The sequence below is a fragment of the Acipenser ruthenus genome, chromosome 38 (genome assembly GCF_902713425.1).
Source record: "Acipenser ruthenus chromosome 38, fAciRut3.2 maternal haplotype, whole genome shotgun sequence".
Taxonomy (NCBI): Eukaryota; Metazoa; Chordata; class Actinopteri; order Acipenseriformes; family Acipenseridae; genus Acipenser; species Acipenser ruthenus.
Window position 1 is genome coordinate 3,003,634 of NC_081226.1, and position 26,264 is coordinate 3,029,897.

The 26,264-nt window shown below is 41.5% G+C and overlaps 1 protein-coding gene across 4 annotated transcripts in view; it reads right to left on the reverse strand.

Annotated features, from left to right (window-relative positions):
• Positions 1-26,264, reverse strand: part of LOC117433961 (gamma-aminobutyric acid type B receptor subunit 1) — a 65,377-nt gene that overhangs the window by 3,456 nt on the left and 35,657 nt on the right. For 3 of the 4 annotated variants that reach the window (XM_059009244.1, XM_059009245.1, XM_059009247.1), the window contains 14 exons: positions 12,434-12,568; positions 10,501-10,671; positions 9,395-9,496; positions 9,061-9,126; positions 8,213-8,404; positions 7,388-7,633; positions 7,035-7,098; positions 6,064-6,141; positions 3,150-3,300; positions 2,682-2,814; positions 2,071-2,187; positions 1,506-1,616; positions 925-1,018; positions 304-431 (listed from right to left, as the gene is read on the reverse strand). In XM_059009244.1, coding sequence (XP_058865227.1) covers positions 304-431; positions 925-1,018; positions 1,506-1,616; positions 2,071-2,187; positions 2,682-2,814; positions 3,150-3,300; positions 6,064-6,141; positions 7,035-7,098; positions 7,388-7,633; positions 8,213-8,404; positions 9,061-9,126; positions 9,395-9,496; positions 10,501-10,671; positions 12,434-12,568 — 1,788 coding nt within the window. The remainder of the gene's footprint in view (positions 1-303; positions 432-924; positions 1,019-1,505; positions 1,617-2,070; positions 2,188-2,681; positions 2,815-3,149; positions 3,301-6,063; positions 6,142-7,034; positions 7,099-7,387; positions 7,634-8,212; positions 8,405-9,060; positions 9,127-9,394; positions 9,497-10,500; positions 10,672-12,433; positions 12,569-26,264) is intronic. The other variant, XM_059009246.1, reaches the window with a different exon arrangement.

The following is a 26,264-nucleotide window of genomic DNA, read 5'->3' on the forward strand; positions in this document are numbered from 1 at the left end:
CTAGATTACTAAATCTAACTAACTAGTCAACTGACTGACTAGCTTACAAACTAGTTAACCAGCCAACGATCTAGCTAACTAGCTACAGCAGTATTTCACTAACTAGCTAGCTAGCTAACTTGTTATCCAACTAGTTTGCTTACTTGACAGACAGTAACTCGTGCCTATCTCACTATCTAACTACTATCCTGCTAACTAAACATACTAACAAGCTAACTACCTAGCTAATAAAATTGCTATATATCTAGCTAGCCAAGACAGAGACTGAGACAGACAGTCAGACAGACAGACGCACAGACTGACCGCTACGTTGTAGATGGCCATGCCAACAGCGCGGTGGTCATTGATTTTCTCAGTGGACACACTCTTGGTCTCGTAAGCCAGAAAGATTCCCAGCAGAAGCAGCAGGCCCTTGTATCCATACACCACGCCTGAGAGGAGACATTTCAATGTACTGAGACAGTGCAATACAACATAGAAACATACTGGAACATAACACTGTACTGAGACAGCGCAATGAAACATACTGGAACATACTGGAACATAACACTGTACTGAGACAGCGCAATACAACATAGAAACATACTGGAACATAACACTGTACTGAGACAGCGCAATGAAACATACTGGAACATATCACTGTACTGAGACAGTGCAATACAGTACATAAACAGACAGGAACATATCACTCTATTGAGACAGTGCAATTGAGTACAGAAACAGACAGGAAGATAACGCTGTACTGAGACTTAGCACTATAGTACTGAAACAGACAGGAACATATCACTGTACTGTACACAATAACAGCCCAGTGCCCAAAAGGATATCATAAAGCAATCACCATTCAGTGACGCAACTGACAGTCTCTGTACAGAGAGAGGGAGGCCCAGGACTGAATAGCAGGGCAGGGTTTGCTCAACTCACCCAGCCATGTGTTCATCTTCTCTGAGTTGCAGTGCTCAAGTAAAGGCTGGATCAACACATCGAGATCACCTTTGGGTGCCTCTTTAGTGAACTCCTGGAGGGAGGAAGAGAGAGAAAGAGAGAGAGAGAGAGAGAGAGAGAGAGAGAGAGAGATAGAGAGAGAGAGAGAGAGAGATAGATAGATAGATAGAGATAGAGAGAGAGAGAGAGATAGATAGATAGAGAGAGAGAGAGAGAGAGAGAGAGAGAGATAGATAGATAGATAGAGAGAGAGAGAGATAGAGAGAGAGAGAGAGAGAGAGAGAGAGAGAGAGAGAGAGAGAGAGAGAGAGAGAGAGAGAGATATTATGTTAATAAAGCCAATAAGAGATGTATTCAAATCATGCCAATAATGTATTTAAAAAATGTATGTGTATGTATTAAACATAAAAAAATGATGCATGTCCTAAAATACATATTACAAACAAGTCCTATTTTGGCATCTAGATTAGGATTGCTATATAAGCTGCTGCTGGTAACTCTCTATTTAGTACTGTGTTTTTCTTATGCCCTATCGGCCCTGCTAGCCATTCTCTCCATACCTCTACAGTGATGTGAAGGGGATCCACAATCTGCCAGATCATCAGAGACAGGATATCTATGGCCAACAGCACCCCAACTGTAGCGTAGAGCTTCCAGGGCTCCAAGTGCTGCTGAGAAACAGGACCGGCAATTCACCCTTCAAGTGTCAACATCTGTTAAGCTTTGATTTGGTTTGGTTTCATTTTCAGCTCAACTTCCAGTCCAAATTCAGCTTAAATTCCGTTCAAATTCTATTCATTTTTTTTTTTACTTAATGTCACTAAAATGCTGTTTAGTTTAGTTCAAGTTCAGCTCACATTCCATTTATCTTAGATCAAACTCAGATCAATTCAGTTTGAATTCAGTTTAAACTCAGTTCGTGTTGTGTTCAAATTCAGTTCAAATTCGGTTTAGTTTGGTTTAGTTCAAATTAAATTGCATTTAACTGAGTTTTTTTTAGTTTCATTTAATTCAGAATACAATTTGTATTCATTCAGTTTTGCTCAAGTTAAGTTTCGTGTTCAGTTTGGTTTCATTACGTTCATTAAATTCAGCTCAGTCCAGTCCCCCAGTCCTCTGAATTACCTTGCGCTTGTCCTTTTTCTCATCCTTCTTTGTGAAGACCGTGTGGACCCACCAGATCTTTGTGAACATGCTGCCGTAAGCCAGGCTGAACCCCAGTCCTAACAACCAGAGACGAGCCTGGAGACAGGAGAGAGGACAAGCACGGCAGTAACACCCATCCACCCCTTCTCATGTGTGATATACATTTACTAGAGCTCCTTTCTTCAAAGAGGAAGCATCTAAGCAGCTTTTTAATGGTTTCAGCACTCATTCTGAGAGGTTCTGGGTCACACTGAGTCATTATCATTGGAACTCCCTTTACCTGGCCTTGAGCTTGCCTGGAGAATCCTATATGCCATTCAGATCAGGTGACAATGTGACCTTTCAACTCCGTTCGCCCCACTTAATCTCCATAGAGTCACCTGATTTGAATGGAATGAGGAAGGCTGTTTGTTCCCGGCACTTAGGATTCTCCAGACAAGCTGAAAGCCAGGTAAAGGCAGGTTTAGAGAGAAATGATAACTCAAGAAGGGAGCAACAGAATAACCCAGCATCTGACAACTTCCTTCCTAAGTAAGGCATACGAAATGAAAGAGACCTGAAGCTAAGGCACCCGTCCCCATCCCTCTCACCTGGCAGATGAAGGGGAACTGGCCCTGGGCAATGTGTTTCCTGTCTAATCCTAGTGGAAAGACAGCAGCCAGGGCTAGCATACAGCCCACTGCAGTCATGTTGTTGAGATAGGGCTGGGAGTTCTGGATGTACCTGGATAAAAACATAGAAACACAAACAAGATCAGTGTTCCCAGTGGTGATGTCACAAAGTGCCTGGTTCTAAAAAAGAATTTAGAGTGCCCAATTATTTTAGCCCTGATTTTCCCCCAGTTTAAAATGTCCAGTTATTTTCCCCCTCATCGCAGTGATTCCCCACACAGCTCAGGAGAACTGAAGGCTCAGCGGGTGTCCTCTGATCCCACGACTGAGCCAGCTTCCTCTTCCACACCCAGGAACTCGAGAGCGGATCTCAGCGAGTTAAGCACAGGTCCTAATAAAGTGGCCATGGTTGTAGCTACACACCCGCCTATATAAAAACAGGCTCACCGCACGCTGCTGTTGTAGATGTTGAAAGTGAGGCAGATTATTCCAAACAGAATTCCAAAGCCTGCGAACACGGCCACAGACACAAAAAGCTTCTGCGATAGGAACCGGTATTCCACAATGAGCTCTGTCCGGTCAGCAGGAGGACTCCCACCTGGACAAAAAGGGACAGAAGAAAAAATCCATGTTTCAAATATTCTAGCAAAAGCTACTTTGGATGTGTATGACATACAGCACTATAGTTGAAACCTTATTTAAAGGCCACAGTCTCAGTTCCATTGACTTCAGTGTTAATAGACCTTCAGTATTAGGGCCACAGTATTCAATGGACCAAGAAATTGTGATCTTAACAGGTGGGTGAAGTTAGTCGATGAATTTGGTTTAATAGTGTAGTTTCATTGATTACCACAAGAGGTCAGCCAACTGCAAGGAATTTGAAGAGAAGCATTATTTTGCTTTATGTTGTACAAAGCCATGTCCTAAACTGGACAAGTTTTAAATGAAGGAGGTCTGAACCTTGGTTATATTGATCTTTTTCACAGAGGATACAAAAAAGATATGCCATTAAATAAATGGACACTTCTAATGGAAAACCAAATTAAAATAAATAAGAAAACATTATTACGAAAATATATAAAAATGTACAGAAAACAGAATAAATAATACATGTACACTTCTCCCCCTCTTTGCCCTAATTTCTCTCTCCTCTCCTCCCACTCTCCTCCTCTCTCTCCCTGCACTTGCTGTCCTTCAATGCTCTATAGGACACAGGTTTCCATGACGACCTGGCTCCCAGCAGGCACTGCAGCAGCAGCTCAAGAGTGGTTACCCCGGCAACCAGAGCAGAGAGGGGAGATGAAGTTGTTTCCACAGCAACAGAGAGAGCGAGAAAAACAGTCAAGCTTATTTTGTTGGTAAAGAGCTGCTTAGTTTTCTGTATAGGCATTATTGATACACTAATCAGTGTGTCATTTCTCTAGGTAATAGATTAACCTCAAGAGTTAGTGACAGAATCGGTTTCTTTGTTTGTTTGTTTATTTTGACATACTACAACACAGATACATTATTTTGTTAAGCATAGGATACTGTACTGGAGGAATTAAAAAAAAAAAAAATAAATAAATAAAAACCAGGATGTGAAGAATGCAGTTCTCTATACCCAGTGATCCTGTCAGAAGGGACTAGCTCTGTACTGACTCCTTTGTAAAAAGTTAAGACTTACTGTGTAGTGTCTTCAAATGAGTTTGGTTAGCTACAGCTACAAGGTAATACGTTGTGTGTACAGCTATGGCCAAAAGTTTTGCATCACCCTATAGAATTAACTTATTTTGCTTCATAAAGTCGAATGAAACCTGCTGAATAATGTTACGTTAACATATTGAATCACATACTGCTTTGTAGTTTTCCATATACTTAATGAAAAACTGACACATTGAAAAATGTAGCATTTCGAAACTGTACTGCTATTATGGCTTGCGGTAGACTGTGCAAATGTCTCCCTACCTCTCTCCCTCCGCCTACTCCTCACTCTCCTTTCTTTATGCTCTCATCCAGACCTCCTTTTCCCTCTCCCCCTCCCCTCCATCACCCCTCACCCTCAACCCCTCCCCTCCATCACCCCCCTCATCCTCACCCCCTCCCCTCCTCTCCCTAACACCCCCCCTCCCTCCTCTCCCTAACACCCCCTCTCCTTCCTCTCCCTAACATCCCCCTCCCTCCTCTCCCTAACACCCCCCTCCCTCCTCACCCTAACACCCCCCCTCCCTCCTCTCCCTAACACCCCCCCTCCCTCCTCTCCCTAACATCCCCCTCCCTCCTCACCCTAACAACCCCCCTCCCTCCTCTCCCTAACACCCCCCTCCCTCCTCACCCTAACACCCCCCCTCCCTCCTCACCCTAACACCCCCCCTCCCTCCTCACCCTAACACCCCCTCTCCCTCCTCTCCCTAACACCCCCTCTCCCTCCTCACCCTAACACCCCCCCTCCCTCCTCACCCTAACACCCCCTCTCCTTCCTCTCCCTAACCCCCCCTCCCTCCTCTCCCTAACACTCCCCTCCTTCCTCTCCCTAACACCCCTCTCCTTCCTCTCCCTAACCCCCCCTCCCTCCTCACCCTAACCCCCCTCCCTCCTCACCCTAACCCCCTCCCTCCTCTCGCTTCCCCTCTCCATCTCCCCCTGCCCCTCTCCCACCTCTCCCTAACCCCTTCCCCCGCCTCTCCCTAACACTCCCCTCCCTCCTCTCCCTAATCCCCCCTCCCTCCTCTCCCTAACACCCCCCTCCCTCCTCTCCCTAACCCCCTTCCCTCCTCTCCCTAACACCCCCCTCCCTCCTCCCCCTGCCCCCCTCCCTCCTCTCCCTAACCCCTCCTCCCTCCTCTCGCTAATCCCCCCTCCCTCCTCTCCCTAACCTCCCTCCCTCCTCTCCCTTCCCCTCTCCATCTCCCCCTGCCCCCCTCCCTCCTCTCCCTAACCCCTTCCCCCTCCTCTCCCTAATCCCCCCTCCCTCCTCTCCCTACCCTTCTCCATCTCCCCCTGCCCCTCTCCCTCACCCAGATGAAATCAAGCTGTTCACCCTTCCACAGACAGCAGGAGACCCTTACAAAAAGGTCAGCTCCCCAGCAAGCTACAAAGAGCTCATCTATAGGCTTCCTTTTAATAGAATCTCAAACTGCAGGGGAGTGAGGTGAGACCGACAGACAGCGGGCTAACTCACTAGCCTCTCATTCCTGCCTGTGTTCCATACTGGGGGGATAGGTGGCACAGAGACAAACAAACAGACAGCGGGCTAACTCACTAGCCTCTCCTGTCACCTGTAGAGTTTCAATATCTATAGTTTTACACGGTTGAATTGATCTACATTGCACCAGATACAAGGTACAATAAGATCCTGAAAGGAAAGAGTTGTTTTTCTTACCAATCCACTTGTCATTTCCATACCAGGTGAGATTTCCTTTGGAACTGTCAAAGTATCCTATTTTCTTGTAAATTCCACCTGTGGACGCAATGTTAGAAGAGAAGAAATGTTATGAACAAGAGGAGGCCATTTTGCCCATCACTGCTCGTCCAATTCCTAGTATATATATATATACAGTGCTCCCTCACTATAATGCGGGTCTCGGGGGACACACACTATGAGCGTTATAAACGGGGGATGGGGTAGGGGGCGCTGTGGGACACATAACAACACACATATACTAAAATACAAAGTAAAATAACTCCCTCTCTATAAAGCAAAAATGTAACTTTCCATGAATTAACCATGCATAAAGCACCATGTAATCAACGCTAAGTTTTTTTTTTTACAAAAAAAAGGTAACATTCTCACTGGTGGATCATTTTAATTAGCAGTTTTTAAACTATAAATAGCCTGTCTAAATGGCGGTTGGAGTTCAGTTCGAAGCGACAGACAAGCAAACCAAGTGCGAGAAGGAGAGCGGGTCGGGAGAGGGGAAGAGGGAATGGGCTCGCCCCGGGTTCAGCTGCCGGAGCGGGGGATGAAGCGAAGCTGAAAGCATCTGGTCTCCCGGAGAAAGCTGCAGCTCCTCTCGCAGCAAAAAAGTAAATACATTAGGAAAGATAACCACGTAACAGGCCTAATATTTACTTAGTTATAAAAGGAATGCTGAATAAGATGTCTGAGTTATAAAGTACCAGAGCAGCTTTTCTTCAGTTCAGATACTGTATCAAAAGGGAGAGACAGAAATGGAAGTTCGACTGAGAATTTGTTTGTAGTTTGAACACCGGTACTGTATTTACTGTAGAAATATTGAATGAATCACTAGTATAGGGAATTGGGGGACATGCTGTAGGAGCGTTATATCTGAAGCATGTTATAGCCGAGAGCTTCATAGCGAGGGAGCACTGTATGTGATGAAGGAGACCTACCTTGTAGCTGCTCAATCAGAGTCAAGGCCATTCGAGAACCCTGGGCATCAAACACAACGTGACCCTGCAAGAGACAGAGAGATAGGGGTAGAGAGAGCGAGGGGTAAAGAGAGCGAGGGTGAGGGGTAGAGAGAACGAAGGTGAGGGGTAGAGAGAGCGAGGGTGAGGAGGGGAGAGAGACCCACAGAGACCCCCATGAAGGAGGAGGTGTTCATGGCCTTGTAGATCTCTCCCGTGATGTTCTTGTTGTTTTAGTTGAGGAGGGAGCGAGTGAGGGGTAGAGAGAACGAGGGTGAGGGGTAGAGAGAGCAAGGGTTAGGGTTAGAGAGCGTGGGTGAAGGGTAGAAACTCACAGAGACCCCCATGAAGGAGGAGGTGTTCATGGCCTTGTAGATCTCTCCCGTGATGTTCTTGTTGTTGTAGTTGAAGTCTTCCAGCCGTAGTCCCCTCTTTGCCAGCTCCCCGGCGGTCTTGTTGAGTGCCAGGGCGAGGGCCCACACCGCGTCGTAAGCCAGCGGAGCCTCCTGGAACCCCCCAGTCTCCTCGGGGTTCATCACCCCCAGGCGAGCCATCATCTTATCCAGGAAATCCTCGGAGGTCTGCAAAGAGACAAGCAACAATGGGCTGCTTTCACAAAGCACTTCTAGGTAGCAGCCTGATAAATTATTAAATTATTAATTAATTAATTAATTAATTAATTAATTAATTAATTAATTAATTAATTAATTAATTATTATTATTTTCTTAGCAGACACCCTTATCCAGGGCAACTTACAATTGTTACAAGATATCACATTATTTTTTACATACAATTACCCATTTATAAAGTTGGGTTTTTACTAGAGCAATCTAGGTGAAGTACCTTGCTCAAGGGTACAGCAGCAGTGTCCCCCCCACCTGGGATTGAACCAACGACCCTCCGGTCAAGAGTCCAGAGCCCTAACCACTACTCCACACTGCTGCCCTAAATCCAATGCAGGGTCTCCAATCACTTTTTATAATCAATTTAGAATATTCCTTTTTGCGATAGTGCATAAATTGAGAATAATCCATCCACAATAACCCACTGAGAATAATCCACAGATAATAATCCATTCACAATAACTCACTGAGAATGGTGTGCACAGTGAATGGCAGTTTGAGTTTCTAGCAGTTCTCATTTAAGCCGAGTTGCTCACCAGGTCAGACACTCCACGTACAATCTCGGGATTCAGCATCACAATCTCCGTGGTCACGTGACCCTCCACAGCCTCGGTCATGTTCTCCACTGTGCAGTTGATTGACGGGTCATTGATCTTAAACCAGTTGTCTGCGTACCAGCCAATCAGAAACCAGACGTACTTCTTACCATAAAGCTTCTCCTTGAAAACCTGGAGGCAAGACATAGCACTGAGGAATTCTGGGACCTTGGAGGAGTCACAGCCTGACAGAATTTAGACAGGCAGTATTGCCAATAAGCACCAAACACATTGTACATTTCCTAATATATAAAAAGTGGGTATCAGTATGAAATAGTAGAGCAATCTTAACTGATGTGTTCCTCTTCTTGTTTAGATTCCCTTTGCTTAACTGTTTCAGTCGTCACATCCTGGGGACTTTTTAAAGGCTCTCAAACCATTAAGAGTAACATTTTTGTTATACAGTTGCACCAAACATTACTAAGACAGTTTCCCACAGTATAAATCTGATTCTTATGGATTTCAAAATGTATTGTATATGTTTGAAATCATTATTGCAATATATAAATGTTAAGGTGCATTTAGAAGCTGATCTTCAGTTTTGGTTGCACACCATGGACATTTTTTAGAAGTAAATACTTTATAGAGGTAAAAAGCCAGCGCCATCTAGTGCAAAGCTGTGTACTGCCAGCAATGCAAAATGAAACTTGATCCATTGTCAGATCTAGCCTGGGATATCTATGGCAATCAACTAGAAAGGAAGAGAGGCTCCTGAACTCAAAATGACACAGCAGTTAATTAACTGCATCAAGAAGCACTCAGAATGATTGCAAACTCATCATTCATACCTCACAGAACACTTTGCGAGCTTCTGTTTCATAAAACAGTCCCACGATTATCCGGGCGTCTTGTCGCTAGAACAGGAAAGAGAGAGAGAGAGTGGTGTTGTGAATTAGCTGAACAACAAAAACCACAAACATGGAGCCCAGCTGCTAGGACTTCTATGGGTGTCGCCATCCTGACTGTAGTTCTTTTTTTATTACTGAACAGTGGCTGCATGACTCACCCTGCACACCACAGGGCCATGCTTTTATCAGGTGAGCGAATCAGGGACCCCTCTATGGAGCTACTATTTAATGTGCTCCTATACTCAGGTAATAGGTATGGATTGAATCGAGTTACCTTGAGATTCTTCACAGCCACTGCAGGGTCTGAGAGGAAGCTCTGTCTGACACTGAGTTCAATCCCTGCCTTCTTCACCCTGTCCTCCAAATCATCTAGAGTCTGCAGAGAGAGAGAGAGAGAGAGAGGCGACATCAGTAACTAAAATCTCACCCTTATCAATCAATGATATGTCAAGCAATTTTCCACTTTGTTTAGGGTTCGGTAATTTTGTGTTGCAGTGTAATACTATCAGTTAATGCTTTGTGTGTAGGGTATCTTATTTTTAAAATTGATGCCATTTCGTGCAGTTTAGGAAGCTGAGCTGCTCAAACCGTGCAAAATGACTTTGATGTACAATGCTGTAACCTTTGCAATACAGACTGGAGCACCATTTTTGGATATGTTACAGTAGTTAAGTATGATTTATGAGAATTTAAACGAGGAATCGGTGAGAACGTTGGTAGTGGCAACAGCAGGAGTAGATTGTAAAGTCTTAGTTAGCACTCCGTTACAAGAGGTCCAATAATATTGGAAGTGCGTAGAAGAGGGAAGATTGATTTTAAAGCCTTGGTTAGCACGCTTTTAAAACGAGACCAGTGATAATGTTGCTGGTGCTCATAAGAGTTAAGAAAATGAATTTGAAACTGTGCCGTATCAAATCCCAAGTCTAGCCTGGTGGTCTGAAACCTTGGCCACGTAAGGTGGGTGTATTGTTTTAATTAATTAATTTTATTTTTTTTACATTTTGACCACTTTTTTAAACTTTTAAATTGCATTCCCTGCCTCAAGATGGCTTCCCATGTACCCGCATGAACCTCCAGAGGATGATGGGAAACGTAGTTCTTAGAGGTCCATGCGGGTACATGGGAAGCCATCTTGAGGTAGGGAATGCAATTTAAAAGTTTAAAAAAGTGGTCAAAATGTAAAAAAACAAAAAAAACAACACATAACACAATAAAATAAAAAGGTCCTTATGTACCCTTTAAAGGGGGGAACAAAGATAATGTTGCTGGTGCTATTACAAGTTAATACAATGGATTTTTAGCCCTTGGGTATAATTTCTTTAAAGAGGAACCAGTGATAATGTTGCTTGTGCTGGTAATAGTAGACAGAGACACACTCACTGAAGTGAAGACTTCTGTCGTCTGCTGGATGGTGGCGATCTTGCTCCAGTTCCACTTCTTGAAGAGCTGCACTCGGGTGGGGTTGTGCAGCGTGGCCGAGGGGTGAGTGCGGAAGAATGTGGGGAAGCGCTGCCGGTTAGAGAGGGCTGGGGAGCTGGAGCCGTACGAGAGCTGGAGAAGAGATAGGGAGAGCGAGAGCGAGAGTGAAACAACATGGGGAGGTGCTGCTAATTAGAGAGGGCTGGGGAGCTGGAGCCGTACGAGAGCTGGAGAAGAGATAGGGAGAGCGAGAGCGAGAGTGAAACAACACGGGGAGGTGCTGCTGATTAGAGAGGGCTGGGGAGCTGGAGCCGTACGAGAGCTGGAGAAGAGATAGGGAGAGCGAGAGCGAGAGTGAGACAACATGGGGAGGTGCTGCTAATTAGAGAGGGCTGGGGAGCTGGAGCCGTACGAGAGCTGGAGAAGAGATAGGGGGAGCGAGATCGAGAGTGAGACAACATGGGGAGGTGCTGCTAATTAGAGAGGGCTGGGTAGCTGGAGAAGAGAGACAGAGAGAAAGGGAAAGTGAGAGAGAATCTCACATAAATGCACCAGAAATGTGTTAGGTGCAGACTGAACAATAAGTATGTGTGCTTTTCTGTGTCAGAAAATTCTGAGAAACTACTTGGAACTCCATTCGATCTGAGCTTTCTACGAAATGGAAATATCTAAATACCAATATTGTTCCGCATTGAAAAAATATTCTCCATGGAGATATGCATTCTCAGCTAAGGAAATGTGGACAATTGATGTCCGAGTGCTTTGAAAGAGCTGGAGGGCTGGAGACGTACGAGAGAGAGAGAGAGAGAGAGAGAGAGAGAGAGAGAGAGAGAGAGAGAGAGAGAGAGAGAGAGAGAGAGAGAGAGAACCATAATCTATTATCATCATACTATTATTACTGTTTAGCTTGATGTTTTAGAGTACTGAAAACATATTATTGATAATTATATTCTTGCCAATAATGCAAAACTAATAAGCATCAGCGCCACTGCTATCGAGATGATTTGTTCCTCTCTCTTCCTGTAGACAAGTGATTTGTCTGTAAGAAGATGCTGGGGGGTGTTAGGTGTCATGCCATGAAATACAGAATCTCTGACTGTGACCATGAGTTAAAAAGAACAGAAGACACAGAAAGGGGGAGATACTGAGAGGGAGAGGATTGAACACGAGGCAGTGCTGTGTATGGATTTTGTTCAAATTGATTAATTCTACCTGATCTGCTGTAATTGCGCTGCTGAAATTGCTTCATGACCGTTCAATAATCTGGTGCAGGAAAGCGCGAAGGGAAAAGAGTGCGAGGGACTGATAGCCGAGACGAGATTTAGAAAGAAAGGAATTTCAAACTCATTGCGTCTCAAGGTCTTTTTTGTGTGTGTGTGTGTGAACAAAAACAAAGCATCCCCGGGGAAATAGAGTAAGAGTGTCTCTGAGGAAACTGAATCCATTCAGCCTGCAACACAGAAGAATCACAGGGGTCTTGATTGAATCTTTAAAATCCTAAAAGGAGTTGACAAACTCGAACCAATGCTTTAAGCGCAGCACAGAAACCAGGACCAGAGGACACCACTGGAAATGAAATAGAAATAGGACAGAGGGAAGGAGACACGTCTTCACACTGAGAGTGGGGAGGGTATGGAATGGGTTAGCTATGTTGTTGATGCTGAATCACTGGGGTCCTTTAAGAATCGACTTTTCAAAGTTCTGAGATCAATCAGCTGCCAGCAGCCAGTCAAGCATGGATGTAGACTTCTTCTCTTGTTGGCCTCCTCTCGTTCGTACATTTTCCTATGTTCTTATGCTCCTATTAGACATTAAAGAGTAAGTAGCGGGGTTCAGAAAAATATAGCGCTAGCTCAAATGGCATCAGAGATATGAGATCATAAGCAGCACTCACCACAATGAGATTCCACATTCTCGCAGCTTCAGCTACCAGAGTAGAGACCGAGCTGCAACCAGGCATCAGCACTATCTTGATGGGGTCTTTATAGAGCAGCTCATATAGCAGCTTAGTGGCTTCCCCCGGGTCACACTGAGAGAGAGGGGGAGACAGTCAGGTTAATACTGATGGAGAACTCAACTGCAGAACTATGGACAAGCTGGTCTAGAACAGAGGGTTCTGAAAACTCACTACAGTAGAACCTGTCACATCCAGTCCTGTAAGATATCTTCTCTTAACCGATGGACCTCTGGCAGGTGTCATTTACACATGCTGCTACAAATTTTTGTTGCCGACCTCCAAAGTCAGTTTGTGTTTGTGTGCACGCTTTCTCGAAAACACAATGCTTTGCAAATTACCAAATACTGTACTACAGTGCTTTCTTTTGCAATAGTTTTCATCGCTTTTCTTTGTATAGTATACGTGCAGTACCATACTTTGGTGTTTTAGACGCACTGATATACCTGACATTGATAATTTATATTCCCCCAATGTTACTAAAACAACTACAATATACTCCCTCTGAGATACGAGATTTGTACATATCCGATGGACCCCTGGAACCAATTACATTGGAAATTCCATGTTCTGCTGTACTTTAATAATTAGCTACTACTGATTATAATTGCCCAAATAATTATAATTACCAACAAGCTGAATCAAAACACTTAGACTCTGAAAGCCATAGCCTTGCTGGTATTTCGATTCTTCTAATAGAAAAAGTGTGCAATCCCAACCTGTTAGATAAAAGGGAAAACTTCTGCATTCACAGATTTAAGACTTTAGGGGCCCTATTTATAAAAGTACTTGCCGACTGTCGTAATAAAATGAATTTTGTTTAAAACTAACGGAAGTTGTCCATACTGCTATTCATAAAATGATCTGAGAATACAGGTGACTGTCGCAAAGCACTTTATGAATGGGTATACAGTCGTTCAAGAACAGAAATCCGCCGTTTTGATGACATCATCAGCATTATTAATGTTCCCTGGTTGCCGTCGATAGCTGTTGCAAAAGGAAAAACGGAATCCACTGACAGTTCTACCAGGTAGTTTGCAAAACCTGATTCCGATGCCCCTATCACCTGCCAAAAATTCAGGACATGTCATAATTTAGATTTTTTTTTTTTTTTAAATAAATACTTTGTATTTTCGTTTTGTTTGGCAACGCTGGTAAACACATTACGCTATCAGGACGAGACCGGACCATGTTTGAAATGTGAACAATGTTTACCATTTAATAGTTACCCACATTATATTCTAAATTGAATGTTATTATGCCACTAGTACAACAGAGATGGGCAATTGATCAGATTATCTGAATCCCTGGAGAGAGCCATAAAACGCTACATCGATGGTCCACGATGATCCTGGAGGTATTAAAAAGCTTCTTTGACCTCTGTCGCCTCCATGACCAGTATTTTTTTTATTTATTTTTTTTTAAATTTAGTCGTCGCCAATTATTTTACCCCGATTTTCACCCCAATTTAGCATGCCCAATTATTATCTGTATCCCCGGCTCACCGCTCACAACCCCCGCGCCGACTCGGGAAACGGAGGCTGGAACACGCGTCCTCCGAAACGTGCTCCTGCCAAGCCGTCATTTTTCGCACTGCAGATCCACAGCAATGCCACCAGACTTATAGTGCCGGAGGACAACACAGATCTGGCGGCTCCGCTGCAGAGCCACAGGCGCCCTATCGGCCACAGGGGTCGCTGATGCGCGGTGAGCCGTGGATTCCCCTGCCGACCTAAGCCCTCCCTACCCGGGCAGCGCTCAGCCAATTGTGCGCCGCCCCCTAGGAACTCCCGGTCACGGTCAGCTGTGACATAGCCTGGATTCGAACCTGCGATCTCCAGGCTATAGGGTACATCCTGCGCGGAGCGCCTTTACTGGATGCGCCACTCGGGAGCCCCCTTCCATGACCAGTATTAATACCATAAGGGCTTAGGACATACGTGACTACAGTCTGTTTTTGTTAGCCGTGACAATGGTGGATTTCTGAAGGGCTTGTTTTTCTTGTATGATACCTATGATCAGATTTGTGTAAGAGCATCATAGAATACAGTTCTGTACTGAGTGTGAAGGAGAGCTAGGATATGTCACATGATGTAGACTGAGACACCTTCATTTAAGCCCTAAATTGAATTTTCTCCATACTGTCTAGGCAACCAATGATTTAGGTCACTAAACAAATGTCTTTCCGGAACCAGTGTGCCCTTTTCAGTTTAATTGAGCAGATCTAAGTGTTTGATTTGTCGGAAGAGATGAATTTATGAATACATTACCCTTTAAAACAAATTGTATCCCAGGGAACGCAATTACAGCTATTCCAGTATTCATAAATGACTTATATTCATGAAAAATAAAATTTGTCTTGATATTTATCATCTTTTTTTTATTACTATTACGCTAATCACCTCTTGTGATGTACCTAGGAGAAATTCAAACCGATCATTTAAATACACAGAATTAAAATCTAAAAAACTACCAAAAGATTATTAGCAGAAAAGTGGGAGACAGTGATAATATTGATAGCTTATGATGAAAAGGTTGATGACCATGACATACATCAAAAGCATGTACAGTATAATATAGAATAAGAAATGACAGTAAATAGTTTAATGAAAAATGCTTAAGTGGCATACAAGACCTAGATGTTAGTAGGTAAGCAAATGAGGAGTCAGTATCACGGTAAAGTACAGACAGACAAACAGACAGACAGACAGACAGACAGACAGACAGACAACACCTGCATATGTCCCCACAATCCGATACTCCCAATATCTTAATAAAGTTAATACCAATTTCATCACAATTTAATAAGCGATTTTCCAGACACATGCAAAAATCTAATACTATCATTAACGTATGCTGAATTTCGCAACTAGTATTTCTCAAGTTTCACAACAATCGGCTATGCGGTTCTCCAGATATATGGAAGAATGTGATGTAAGTACGACTGCCTCCACTGTATCCATTTCTGGGATTACATCCTCTGCGGAGGATAATAACAACTTCTCTATATTAAGTGTGGCTTTTAGACTGACAGCCTCCGTATACCCAGAGATTAAGATCCACTCAATAACTTGAGTTTTAGCAAGTTTCATCACAGCTGGATAGGCAGTTCTCTACAGCTGTGGCCAAAAGTTTAGCATCACCCTACAGACTTAATCAAATTCTGCTTCATAAAGTCGAATGAAACCTGCAGAATAACGTTACGTTAACATATTGAATTACACACTGCTTTGTAGCTTTCCACATACTTAACAAAACAATTTGACATTTTGAAATCTAACATGAAATGCTGTACTACAATGATGGCTTCCGGTAGACTTTTGCAATATCATTTTGTAGTTTCTTTGATTACATGATGTTAAATAGAAGATCTAAATTATGTTCAAATAGTTTTTTTTATATATATATTTATGTATTTATTATTTTGTATAATTCTAGGTGATGCAAAAATTTTATCCATGGCTGTAGATATATGCAAAATTTTAAAGCGGGATGTAGGATTGATTTTAGCTTTAGCGTTCTTTTAAGGAGCGGGAGCAATGCAATAATATTTGAAAGCTTGGATTAGCCCTCCTTTAACAGAGAGAAAGCCTTCTAAATGTTTCTAGTGCTACTTAGCTGATTTTGGAGCCCAGCTTTGTGCTCTGATTCTGTTTGTAAGCAGCCCCCTAGCCTGACTGTGTCAATGTCAAACAGGACACTGCACAGCTGAAAGCATTAATTCAGTGGATCAATCACTTGATTGAATTTGACGTGACATTATTGCTCTCCAACATCATCATGTAAATCGACCCTGAGCAAAGGAAGTTACTCACACAGATTTATCTGACAACAACATAAAACTGTAGGATTCAGAAACCGTCAAGACTGCTGTCTAATTCTGGGATTTGAACACCCGCCATACCACTGTCAGTAGGGTTGGCCGTCGTCCAAACCAGCATGCCGCTTGTCAGAATGCTATAACACTCCATACTAAAAGAAATTCACAAGCCCCAATTAGCATATTGGACTACCTGGCATAAGGTTAATTTATATATATATATATATATAAAGAACAATAAATACAACTATGGTTAAAAGTTTTGCATCACCTAGAATTCTAGGATTGAATAATAATAATAATAATAATAATAATAATAATAATAATAATAATCTGAACATTATTTAGATCTTTTATTATGTAAACCAAAGACAACTACAAAGTGATATCGCAAAAGTCTACCGGAAGTGTGTCATGTTAGATTTCAAAAAAAGTCATATTTTTCCATTTCTGTCAGTTTTTTGTTAAGTATATCGAAAACTTCAAAGCAGTATGTAATTCAATATGTTAGCGCAACATTATTCAGCAGGTTTCATTCAACTCGATGAAGCAAAATTAGTTCATTCAATAGGGTGATGCAAAACTTCTGGCCATAGCTGTAAGTAGTTCAATTAGCTCTCAAGGAGATTAATTGTAGAATGAACAGGGCTTACTAAATTAAATTTTCTCACCCACGCATCCTTCATGCTGTTTGGTTTCCAATTCTCAAAGTTTTTCATCACATCCTTGAAACTTATTTTTTAATTAGGAGATTTAAAGAAAACACACACCTGCTGACCTTATTAAGAGAGTCAGGAGGTCATTACTTAGCAATTAACTAAATAACACTGCTGTTTATCTGATAAACAGATTTATCAACAACGCGGTTAGCTACTGCAGTTAGGGAATTTGCTCAACTTAATTAGGAAAAGTAATTCATTCATTTAAAATATCACACAAAAAAAAACAACAAATATTGTAGAGAAGCTAATTAGTGAAAGAAAACCCAAAATGCAATTAAGAACAAGTGTGTCAATACCATCCATCCTCAACCATGCAAATTCCTAATTAGAGCCATCAGTATGATGGGAAATTTGCTAGATCATCAACAGTATACACAGAATAAGAATTAGCAATGAAATGTTTCATCACGATTTGATGAGCGATTCTCCACAACCATGCAAAACTGACAGCAGATAGACACTTCCACATATACTCAGAATATATTACTCTTAATAACTTCAGCTAAATAATGTTAATACCGAGTTTCATGACAATTGGAAACGCAGATCACCAGATATATGGAACAATGCTAAGTGTGACACGTGTATGTATGACCGCCTGCAATATATACTTCTATTGTCGAGAGGAACGTTCAAAATGCTTGCGATTTTTACAGAGGAAGAAAGTAATCCTATAAGGAACATGAAAAAGAAGAGCCCTTGACCTGCAAACATACCCCCAGATTCTAATAATCTCAATAAAAGAATGTCTTATTATTGGAGCTAGGTAGCCACTGCCTGGCCACTTTATTTGGACATGTACTTAATACGGGGTCACGGTTTGCCCTGATAACAGCCTTGATATGGTATAGGGGTTTTTATTTTCATTTTTTTTATTTTTTTATTTAGGGTACCCAATTATTTAACACCCAATTTTCTCCCCAATGTAGAATGTCAATTCCCCCCCCCCCCCCCCTGCAGAAATTCCACACTTAGCTCAGAACTGAAGGCTCAGCGGGCGTCCTCCGATCCCACAACCAAGTCAGCTTCCTCTTCTACACCCAGGAACTCGAGAGCGGATGTCAGTGAGCTACCGCCCTCTGGAGGACAAAGGCCAGCCCTGCAGGTGTCTGCCCGAGCTCACTGGGCACGATGAGGAGAAACAGTCCCTGCCAGTTTTTCCTCCTTGACCCGCGGGAGTACTAGAGCCAATGCAAATCTCCCTCTGGAATCCCCAGCGAAATACCGACGACTTTGTAAAGCCAGAACACAAGCCTGCGCTCCCCTGACTGTATGACTCACCATATAGGAGGAGGCTGTGTGGTCCAATGGTTAAAGAAAAGGGCTTATAACCAGGAGGTCCCCGGTTCAAATCCCACCTCAGCCACTGACTCATTGTGTGACCCTGAGCAAGTCACTTAACCTCCTTGTGCTCCGTCTTTCAGGTGAGACGTAATTGTAAGTGACTCTGCAGCTGGATGCATAGTTCACATACCCTAGTCTCTGTAGGTCGCCTTGGATAAAGGTGTCTGCTAAATAAACAAATAATAATATACACCACGTGGCTGTGCTTTTACCAGGTGAGCCACTCGGGGACCACTCTCAGGGGGATTTCAATCTCTAAAATGTTTAAATTGCACAAATTGGTAAGGTTTGGGATGTCGAATGAGATCATTGTGGCCATGGAAGATGCCTGAAGTCTGTCCTGCTCCTCAAACCATTCTCAATGCTGGCAGTGTAGATGGATGCATTACTATCTTGAAAGCAGCCACCAGGGTTAAGCATTGTTGGGTGGACTTGATCTGTACTAATCCTTAAGTTAACTATTCATAAATCAAAGGACCCTAGGTATACCTGGAGAACAAGCCCCACACTGGGGCGATGCCAAATCCAATCGGGTTGTCTGAACTAAGTCGCTTCTTTGACTGACGGTGTTCTGGCAGGTGCTCCTATTTTTATGTCCCTGTACATTTTGGCTTTGCAGTATGTTTTAAGTCAAATTTCTCATTAGTTTAAGTGCATGAGTAGGAGGAATATGGGGAAAGAGGTTTTTTTTTTGTTAAACAGCACACAGATTGATGGCGCTTGCGTGAACGGAATACAGTTACATTAAATGTAATTGCTAAGTGTGTCTGGGTAGGGTTTAGATCCAGCAATTAAACATGACTAATACCTAACAGTATACAGACAGCCCTGGATTCAGACCCTCTCAGTAATGATAAAGAATGACCTAACCAAGTGGCTAAGCGATTCTCTAGTTATATCTAAGAATGCTCTCCATACGGACACACATCAAGACACACTTATATGCTCAGATTTTCATAATCTCAATAGCATGTGCTAATGAATTTCTATACCAAGTAACACATGGAAGTGTACACCTATGGCCAAATGTTGCATCACCTAGAATATTTGGATTGAGACATAATTAAAAAAATACTATATGAACATAATTTAGATTTTTTTTTTTAACATCATGTAACCAAAGAAACTACTAAATGATATTGCAAAAGACTACCAGAAGCCATAATAGTAGTAGAGTATTTCATGTAAAATTTTGACTTGTCACATTTTTCAATCTGTATCAGTTTTTCATGAAGCATATTGAAAATTATAAAGTGGTATGTAATTCAGTAGGTTAACATAAGATTATTCAACAGGTTTCATTAAACTTGAAAGTGAGTTCATTCTATGTGGGGATGTGAAACGTTTGGCCATAGCTGTACGTACACACATATACATTGAGAGTCCTAAACAAAATCAATTTTCTTATCACTAGCAATAGTAATAGCATTACTGGCTCCCCTTCTTCAGCTGAAGATCTTTTTGCTTGTATTTTCTCGTTGGGAATATGCAGATATCTCAAAGGCAAAGCTAACATCGCAGCTGTCTCCAGGTACCAAACAACTGTTTCAACTAACAGTCTTACTCTGAGTAGGTTGATAAGCATGGCAAATAATGTTCTAAGCTAAAAAAGCCGCAGAGAATAAAAGAGAACACACATGATAGATAAGGCTGTATTTTTTCACGGGTATCACAGATGTCACGATTTCCGTGAAATTTACCCATTGCCATGTAATCTGTATTCCCTGTGACAACTCCTATTTCTGAATGATAGTGTAAATATCACTTAAAAATAAATACCGCAAACGTTTGCCTGATTGACGCACTACCTGTCACGCTGCATTTAGGAACCTGGCAGTCGGTTTAGTAATATTTAGCAACATGTGTTGTATAATAACTAGAGAATTATCAATTTTGAATATGTGCTATTTTTTCTGTTTTAATAAATATTATGTTTTTTTATATATATATAAATTTAGTAGTCGCCATTTTTTGTTTTGTTTTGTTTTCTCCCCAATTTAGTAGTGTCCAATTATTCTGTTCAGCTCAGCTCACCGCTACCACCCCCACGCTGACTCGGGAGTGGCGAACACGAGCACACGCTGTCCTCCGAAGCGTGTGCCGTCAACCGACCGCTTTTTTACACACTGCAGACTCACTATGCAGCAACCCAGAGCATCGGAGGACAACGCAGCTCTGTGCAGCTTACAGGTAAGCTCGCAGGCGCCTGGCCAGACCACACAGGTCGCTGGTGCGCGGTGAGCCGAGGACACTCTGGACGACCTAACCCTCTCTCCCCCTGGGCGGCGCTCGGCCAATTGTGAGCCACCCCCTGGGAGCTCCCGTCTTCGGTCGGCAAAGCCCCCTATAAATATTAAGTTTAATCGTGAAATATCTTGAAATCAACTATTTTTAGACTGAAATAAGAAGTTTTTTGCTGTGAAAAAAGGACAGCCTAAGTCGTAGGGTTTTAAAAAGGGAAGAAATTAAATATGAGGAGAATGCAGGAGATATGAAGTTGTCCTTTAAGGCTTGGGGGTGCTCCATTTCTCAACAGTCACTCCTGTTTGTTTTCTTGTCTTCTGTTCATCAGAGATCCAGACAGGCCTGGTGATGAATGTTAGACGCTCTCCGACACAATCATAGGGGCATAATTGCCTTTATTGATCGCATTTGTATTGTGAAAACAACACCACACTTTTAATGAATGAAAGAGAGAGAAAGCAAAAGAGGGGGAGGGAGAAAGAGGGTGAGAGGAGAGGGAGGGGGAGAAAGGGGTGGATATGAAAGGGTGAGAGGAAAGGGGAGAGAAAGGAAAAAAGAAAGGGGGAAGGAGAGGTGGAAAGAGAGTAGGAGGGGTAAGAGAGTAAAGTGAGAGTAACAATGGCGAGAAATAGGATGGGGTAGACAAAAGAGGGCAAGAGAGATTGAGGGGAGAGGGGGAGAAAAAAGAAAGGCAGGGGAGAGAATGGAAAGGGGAGTTAGAAAGAAATAAAGGAGAAGGAGCATGAGGGAGAATGGAGGAGGGGAGAAAGGGATGAGAAATAGAAAGAGTAGAGAAGGGGGAAGGTGAGGGGGTGAGGGGAGAGGGAGCAAGAGTTGGGGAAAAGAGGGGAGGGAGGGATAGAGAATGGGAGGGGGAAAGGGGCAAGAGAGAGTGAGGAGAGAGGGTCAGAAAAAGTGAAGAAGAAGGGAGGAAAGAGGGGGATAGAGGGCAGGGGAATCGAACCAGAGAAAATTCAATGCAGTCCAGTCCAACTATCACAGTACTGTATTGGGGATAGGAGACCCAGCTAATTGAATTGAGAATATATTTCTATTGGGAATAACATATTAATATCACTCTATCTCATTAAGGTAAAAAAAGCAGAAGTGATGTAAATTGATCTGAGATTTAGGATTTTTTTAATTAAATAAGGCATCTATTAAATAATGCAATTAGGGCAGTGATACTGGATCAAAAATATTGAGACTTTGAGATCACAGATAAGACCACTTACCAGCATGGAATAACTTAATTAAAATTGTTTTAGAGTGATAATTTGTGGAATTGCTCAGAGTAGTTCTGGGGTCTGTTGCTCCTTCAGTATTGAGTTTTTACCCTTGTTTCTCTAAATCTTGCCTTCACCTGGCTTTGAGCTTCTTTGAGCATGCCTGGAGAACCCTAAGTGCTTGGCACCAAACAGCCTTCCTCATTTACACCAAATCTCTCTGTCTTTCTGGAGGTAGAGTGGGTGGCAGAGTTGAACATACAAAAAACAGTTGAACAATTAACATGACTTTTTGATTATTATATAAAGCCGTCTTTTACAATGGGGAAACCACACACCGATTTATAATAAATGAGCATTATTATGATTCTGATTATTATCAGGTTTTAATCATAGCGCATGGCTTTATTAAGCCGTGTGGAATTCTATGTCGATTTTGGAGATGAGCCTTGCTATTGGTGCTTGGAGATCTGCAGAGCAGTATTGAAAAAAAAAAAAAAAGAATTGAGCCCAGGTTGGCATGGCAACTGTTGTCAGGGATACCAAAGTTCAAACACTAGACTGACTTTGATACAAGACTTCTTTCTGCTTACTGATTCAACTAGGGGGCCATGTTTTGAAAGTGTTTATAGTATCTTCAGTTCACTCCTATATATTTTTTAAGAGATTTTTTTTTATGTTTAAAAAGAAAGAAAAAAAAGTTAGTGGCCAGATCTTTTTGTAGACATTGTAGGGCTATGGTTCAGTTTCTTATAATTACGACATATTACTTCTGTTATTGTCATTATCATTGACTATCAATAAAGTATAATTAAGAGTCAATTGACTCAATTGAAACTTAACAAGATTACATTGATCTGATTCCAAAGCACAGACCTCCATGTATTAAACCTCCGTTACATTTAGTTATTAGTCACTGGCATCAAACAGCAGATTTAAGGTAATGGCCAAGTTACCTGTTTTCTGCTGGGAGGTGGAGGTGTATGGAGCTGCTGGAATCGTCTATATAATCGAATATAACACATCTGTCAAAACTGTGTCTTTCAACTTATCTTGCGTCATTTCCACTTGACATTTTCAAACTCCAGTTTATTCTCAATTATTCGCCACTTAGAGCTATACAACTCTCTCACTGCAGTTGCTGGTCCACTTGGTAGACATGCTCATCACATTTCTCTACAACATATTGTCATTTAAATTACAAAACGGTCATATTCTCAGAATACCAAACATTTGCAGATGGAAGTAAACTTGGATCTCAATTAGGATATTGCATGAGAAGAATTTTAAAAATCTTTTACAAAACCCCGGGTCTGAAGAATGCGCTTCTGTGCATTCGCCTGTCATTTCAGCCAATCATTGACTGGATGAAAGCGTGTCAGTCAATGAGGAAAGCAGCTGATTGGTTAATGACAGGAAAGGAGCCGCTAAAGGGTGGGGACACCCTCCAGGTGACATGGTCATGGAAGTGCAACACTATCTGAAAGCGTGTCTCGCAAACAGAGATTATCTTTGACTTTGTGTAGGACCAGTTTTAAAATAAAAATACATTTCAATTCAAAACTGCACGTTTGAGACCTATAAAACAAATGGATGTGTACAACAGAGTTATATTGTTAGCTACAGTACACTGTAATGGAACTGAACCATGTGGGGATGCAGTAAACAGAATTGACATTATTTGCACACCTTGGCTTTAATATAATAATATACAGGTCTGTTATAAGCAGTAAATGATTGTAATAAATCTTAAATGACAGGAGGTGACACACAGGTTGTAGCTTTGGAAACTAGTGTGATTAAAAAGGTTCATATTGCTCTTGGGAATAGTGCTCTGAGAATGGTATCTATTAAATATAATTATGAAGTTACTGGATGCATTCCCCGTAACAGGGTTTAAAATAGCTAACAATTGTATCCACACCATGCACATCCATAAATTACATAGGTCTCAAATGTGCAGTTTTGAAAGAAACACATGTGTTAGCAAAACATGGAATTCTGAAATATCTGCCACTATACCACATCAAAGAAATCTCCTGGAAGCTGAAATTTTCCACACACCCTCACCGGCATCTTTACTGTCAATAACCAATCAGCTGCTTCCCCTACTGAGTGACATCCTTTCAGCCAGTAACATGACCCACGAGACACTGTGAGGTTGCAAACTGAGCACTTCCTTTAGCGCAGCCCCAGATCTTTTCTTTAGCTATGTAGTAAATGGAAGTGCAAATGGGTACCATTTACAGAATTATTTTTCCAGCTACAATTGCTTTAAATAGAAAGTGCCCTAGCACTGTCGATAGCGTTTACTGCAGCTTGAGTGATTTGAGTCTGCAAGGGGCTTTTAAAAAAATGTTCTGGAGGGAAACTGAATTTGATCAGCTTCTTAAGTATGAGAAATCCACCAAGCATTAAGATTTGTCAAGATCCCAATACCATCTTGTGTATAGAGCTATGGCATAGAACATACTGTAGACACCATACATTTTTATAATGAACAGTAGTACCTGAGTATAATCTCTTCGATTTATAACAAGCATGTCAGTAACATTCATCACCCTCCAAGGCTGTTCATTCAAAATGAGAGCTGACACAATGAATTTGATGATCATGACTTATACAATAGTAAGAACAGAATAGTATAGAATAGGAATTAGTGATGAAATGTTTAATTCAAAAGTCTGACATACAGACAGACAGATAAAATGGACAGAAGTTTTGATAATTTTAAGCATGCTGAAAGTAGGCCAGATACAAACCTGTATTTGAACTTGTTTTGTTGTATTAACAATGTACAAGTTTGAGAATAAAAAATAAATTATTTTTGATAATGATACTTATTGCTTTTATTCTTCATTTTTAAAAAAACATTTTAGAAGTTTGTATTATTATTATTATTATTATTATTATTATTATTATTATTATTATTATTATTATTAATGGTAGATCGAATTCCGTTTTTAAATACAAATTTGTTCTTCTGCTTGTTCATTCAATACAATACAATGTAATTTCTTTTAAAACAAAACTGTTACTTAGTTCCCACTGAGACACAACCTTTTAACAGAGTTTCTGGAATGTTTAAATTGAGTTACATTGTTGCTACACTGACTACATGAAGCATGTGAAGCTAGAGATCTAATATAACGCTGGTCTCAATTAATCAGTCTCCAATAGTCTCAAATAGTCTCCAATATGCGCCCAGTGTGCTGGCAAATACTGTAAATAAATGCCAGAGGCGTTTAATTGAAGTTTTTAGGTATGCTAAATAATGTTAAGTTTTGTGACAATCGGTTCTCCAGATGTATGCAACGTGCGTATGACATGCAGGTGAACAGATGTACAACAGTGACACAAATTATAGCAACAACAAATGATTCACAGCAAGACGAGGAGTGGGGATAGTACTGCCCATGTTTCCTCACTCAGACCTGAATAGATAATCATCTCATCTTTAACAATATGCAATCCGTCTCATAAGTTCAGTGGTACCCTCAATATGATTAATTATCAAAAACTGCCGGTTTTGCCTCCCTAACCCATGGGAGTGCCAGAGCTAATGCGACGCTCCATCCAGAATCCCCAACAGCATACATTTTAAATATTGTGACATACGATGGGCTGACTGCCAGTTTCTGTGGTTGATTGTACATTTTCTACTCGGTCCCAGTCTGACCCCTCTGCGAACCCATTTTCTTTGCCGAAAGTTAAGCCTCTGCAAATTTGACTGTGGGTTTATTCCAGTAATATTTAGACCTATCAATTTAATCATAACACTACTGTATGTTTATGCAATCTCATTAGCTGTCCATTCCGCACGGTACTTGGAATCTCATTGTTTGAGATTTGTATCATTTCAAATGTATTTGCAATTTGATATTTAAAGTGTTGCGTATACACTAGAAGTTGTTAGATTGCAGCCTCACACAGGTTTTATCGAAGCTCCAAAGTGTATGGGTATTCCTGTCTTTGTATCGTGAATGGATTTGTTTCAGATTTATTTAAAGCCAACAGCTGATTTGTTTCCCCAAGATTAATGTTATTCATCATTCACTTCCATCATATATCAATATTTTGTGTGTTTCTGTCTCTCCAATCTTGAACTAAAACCTTAGGAAATTAAAAACTGTAAAACTGTCATTTGAGGCTAAATCTTTCTCATGAATTTAAAGAGAGGACGAATATCTATTCAGGGCAAAAAAGCTACCGGGATCTGAGTGTGGGGGTAGAGTGGGGGGGGGGGGGTTTGAACAGTGAATAATACCTATCCTAGAGGAAAGTAAAAAAATAAATCTCAGCACATCAAGACAAGTCTACTTCAAAACAGTCATTTTCTAAAAGATTTAAAAGGAAATCTGCAGCACACTGAAATTAATCCAAGTTAATATTTTACATGAGAGATTTTACAAGCC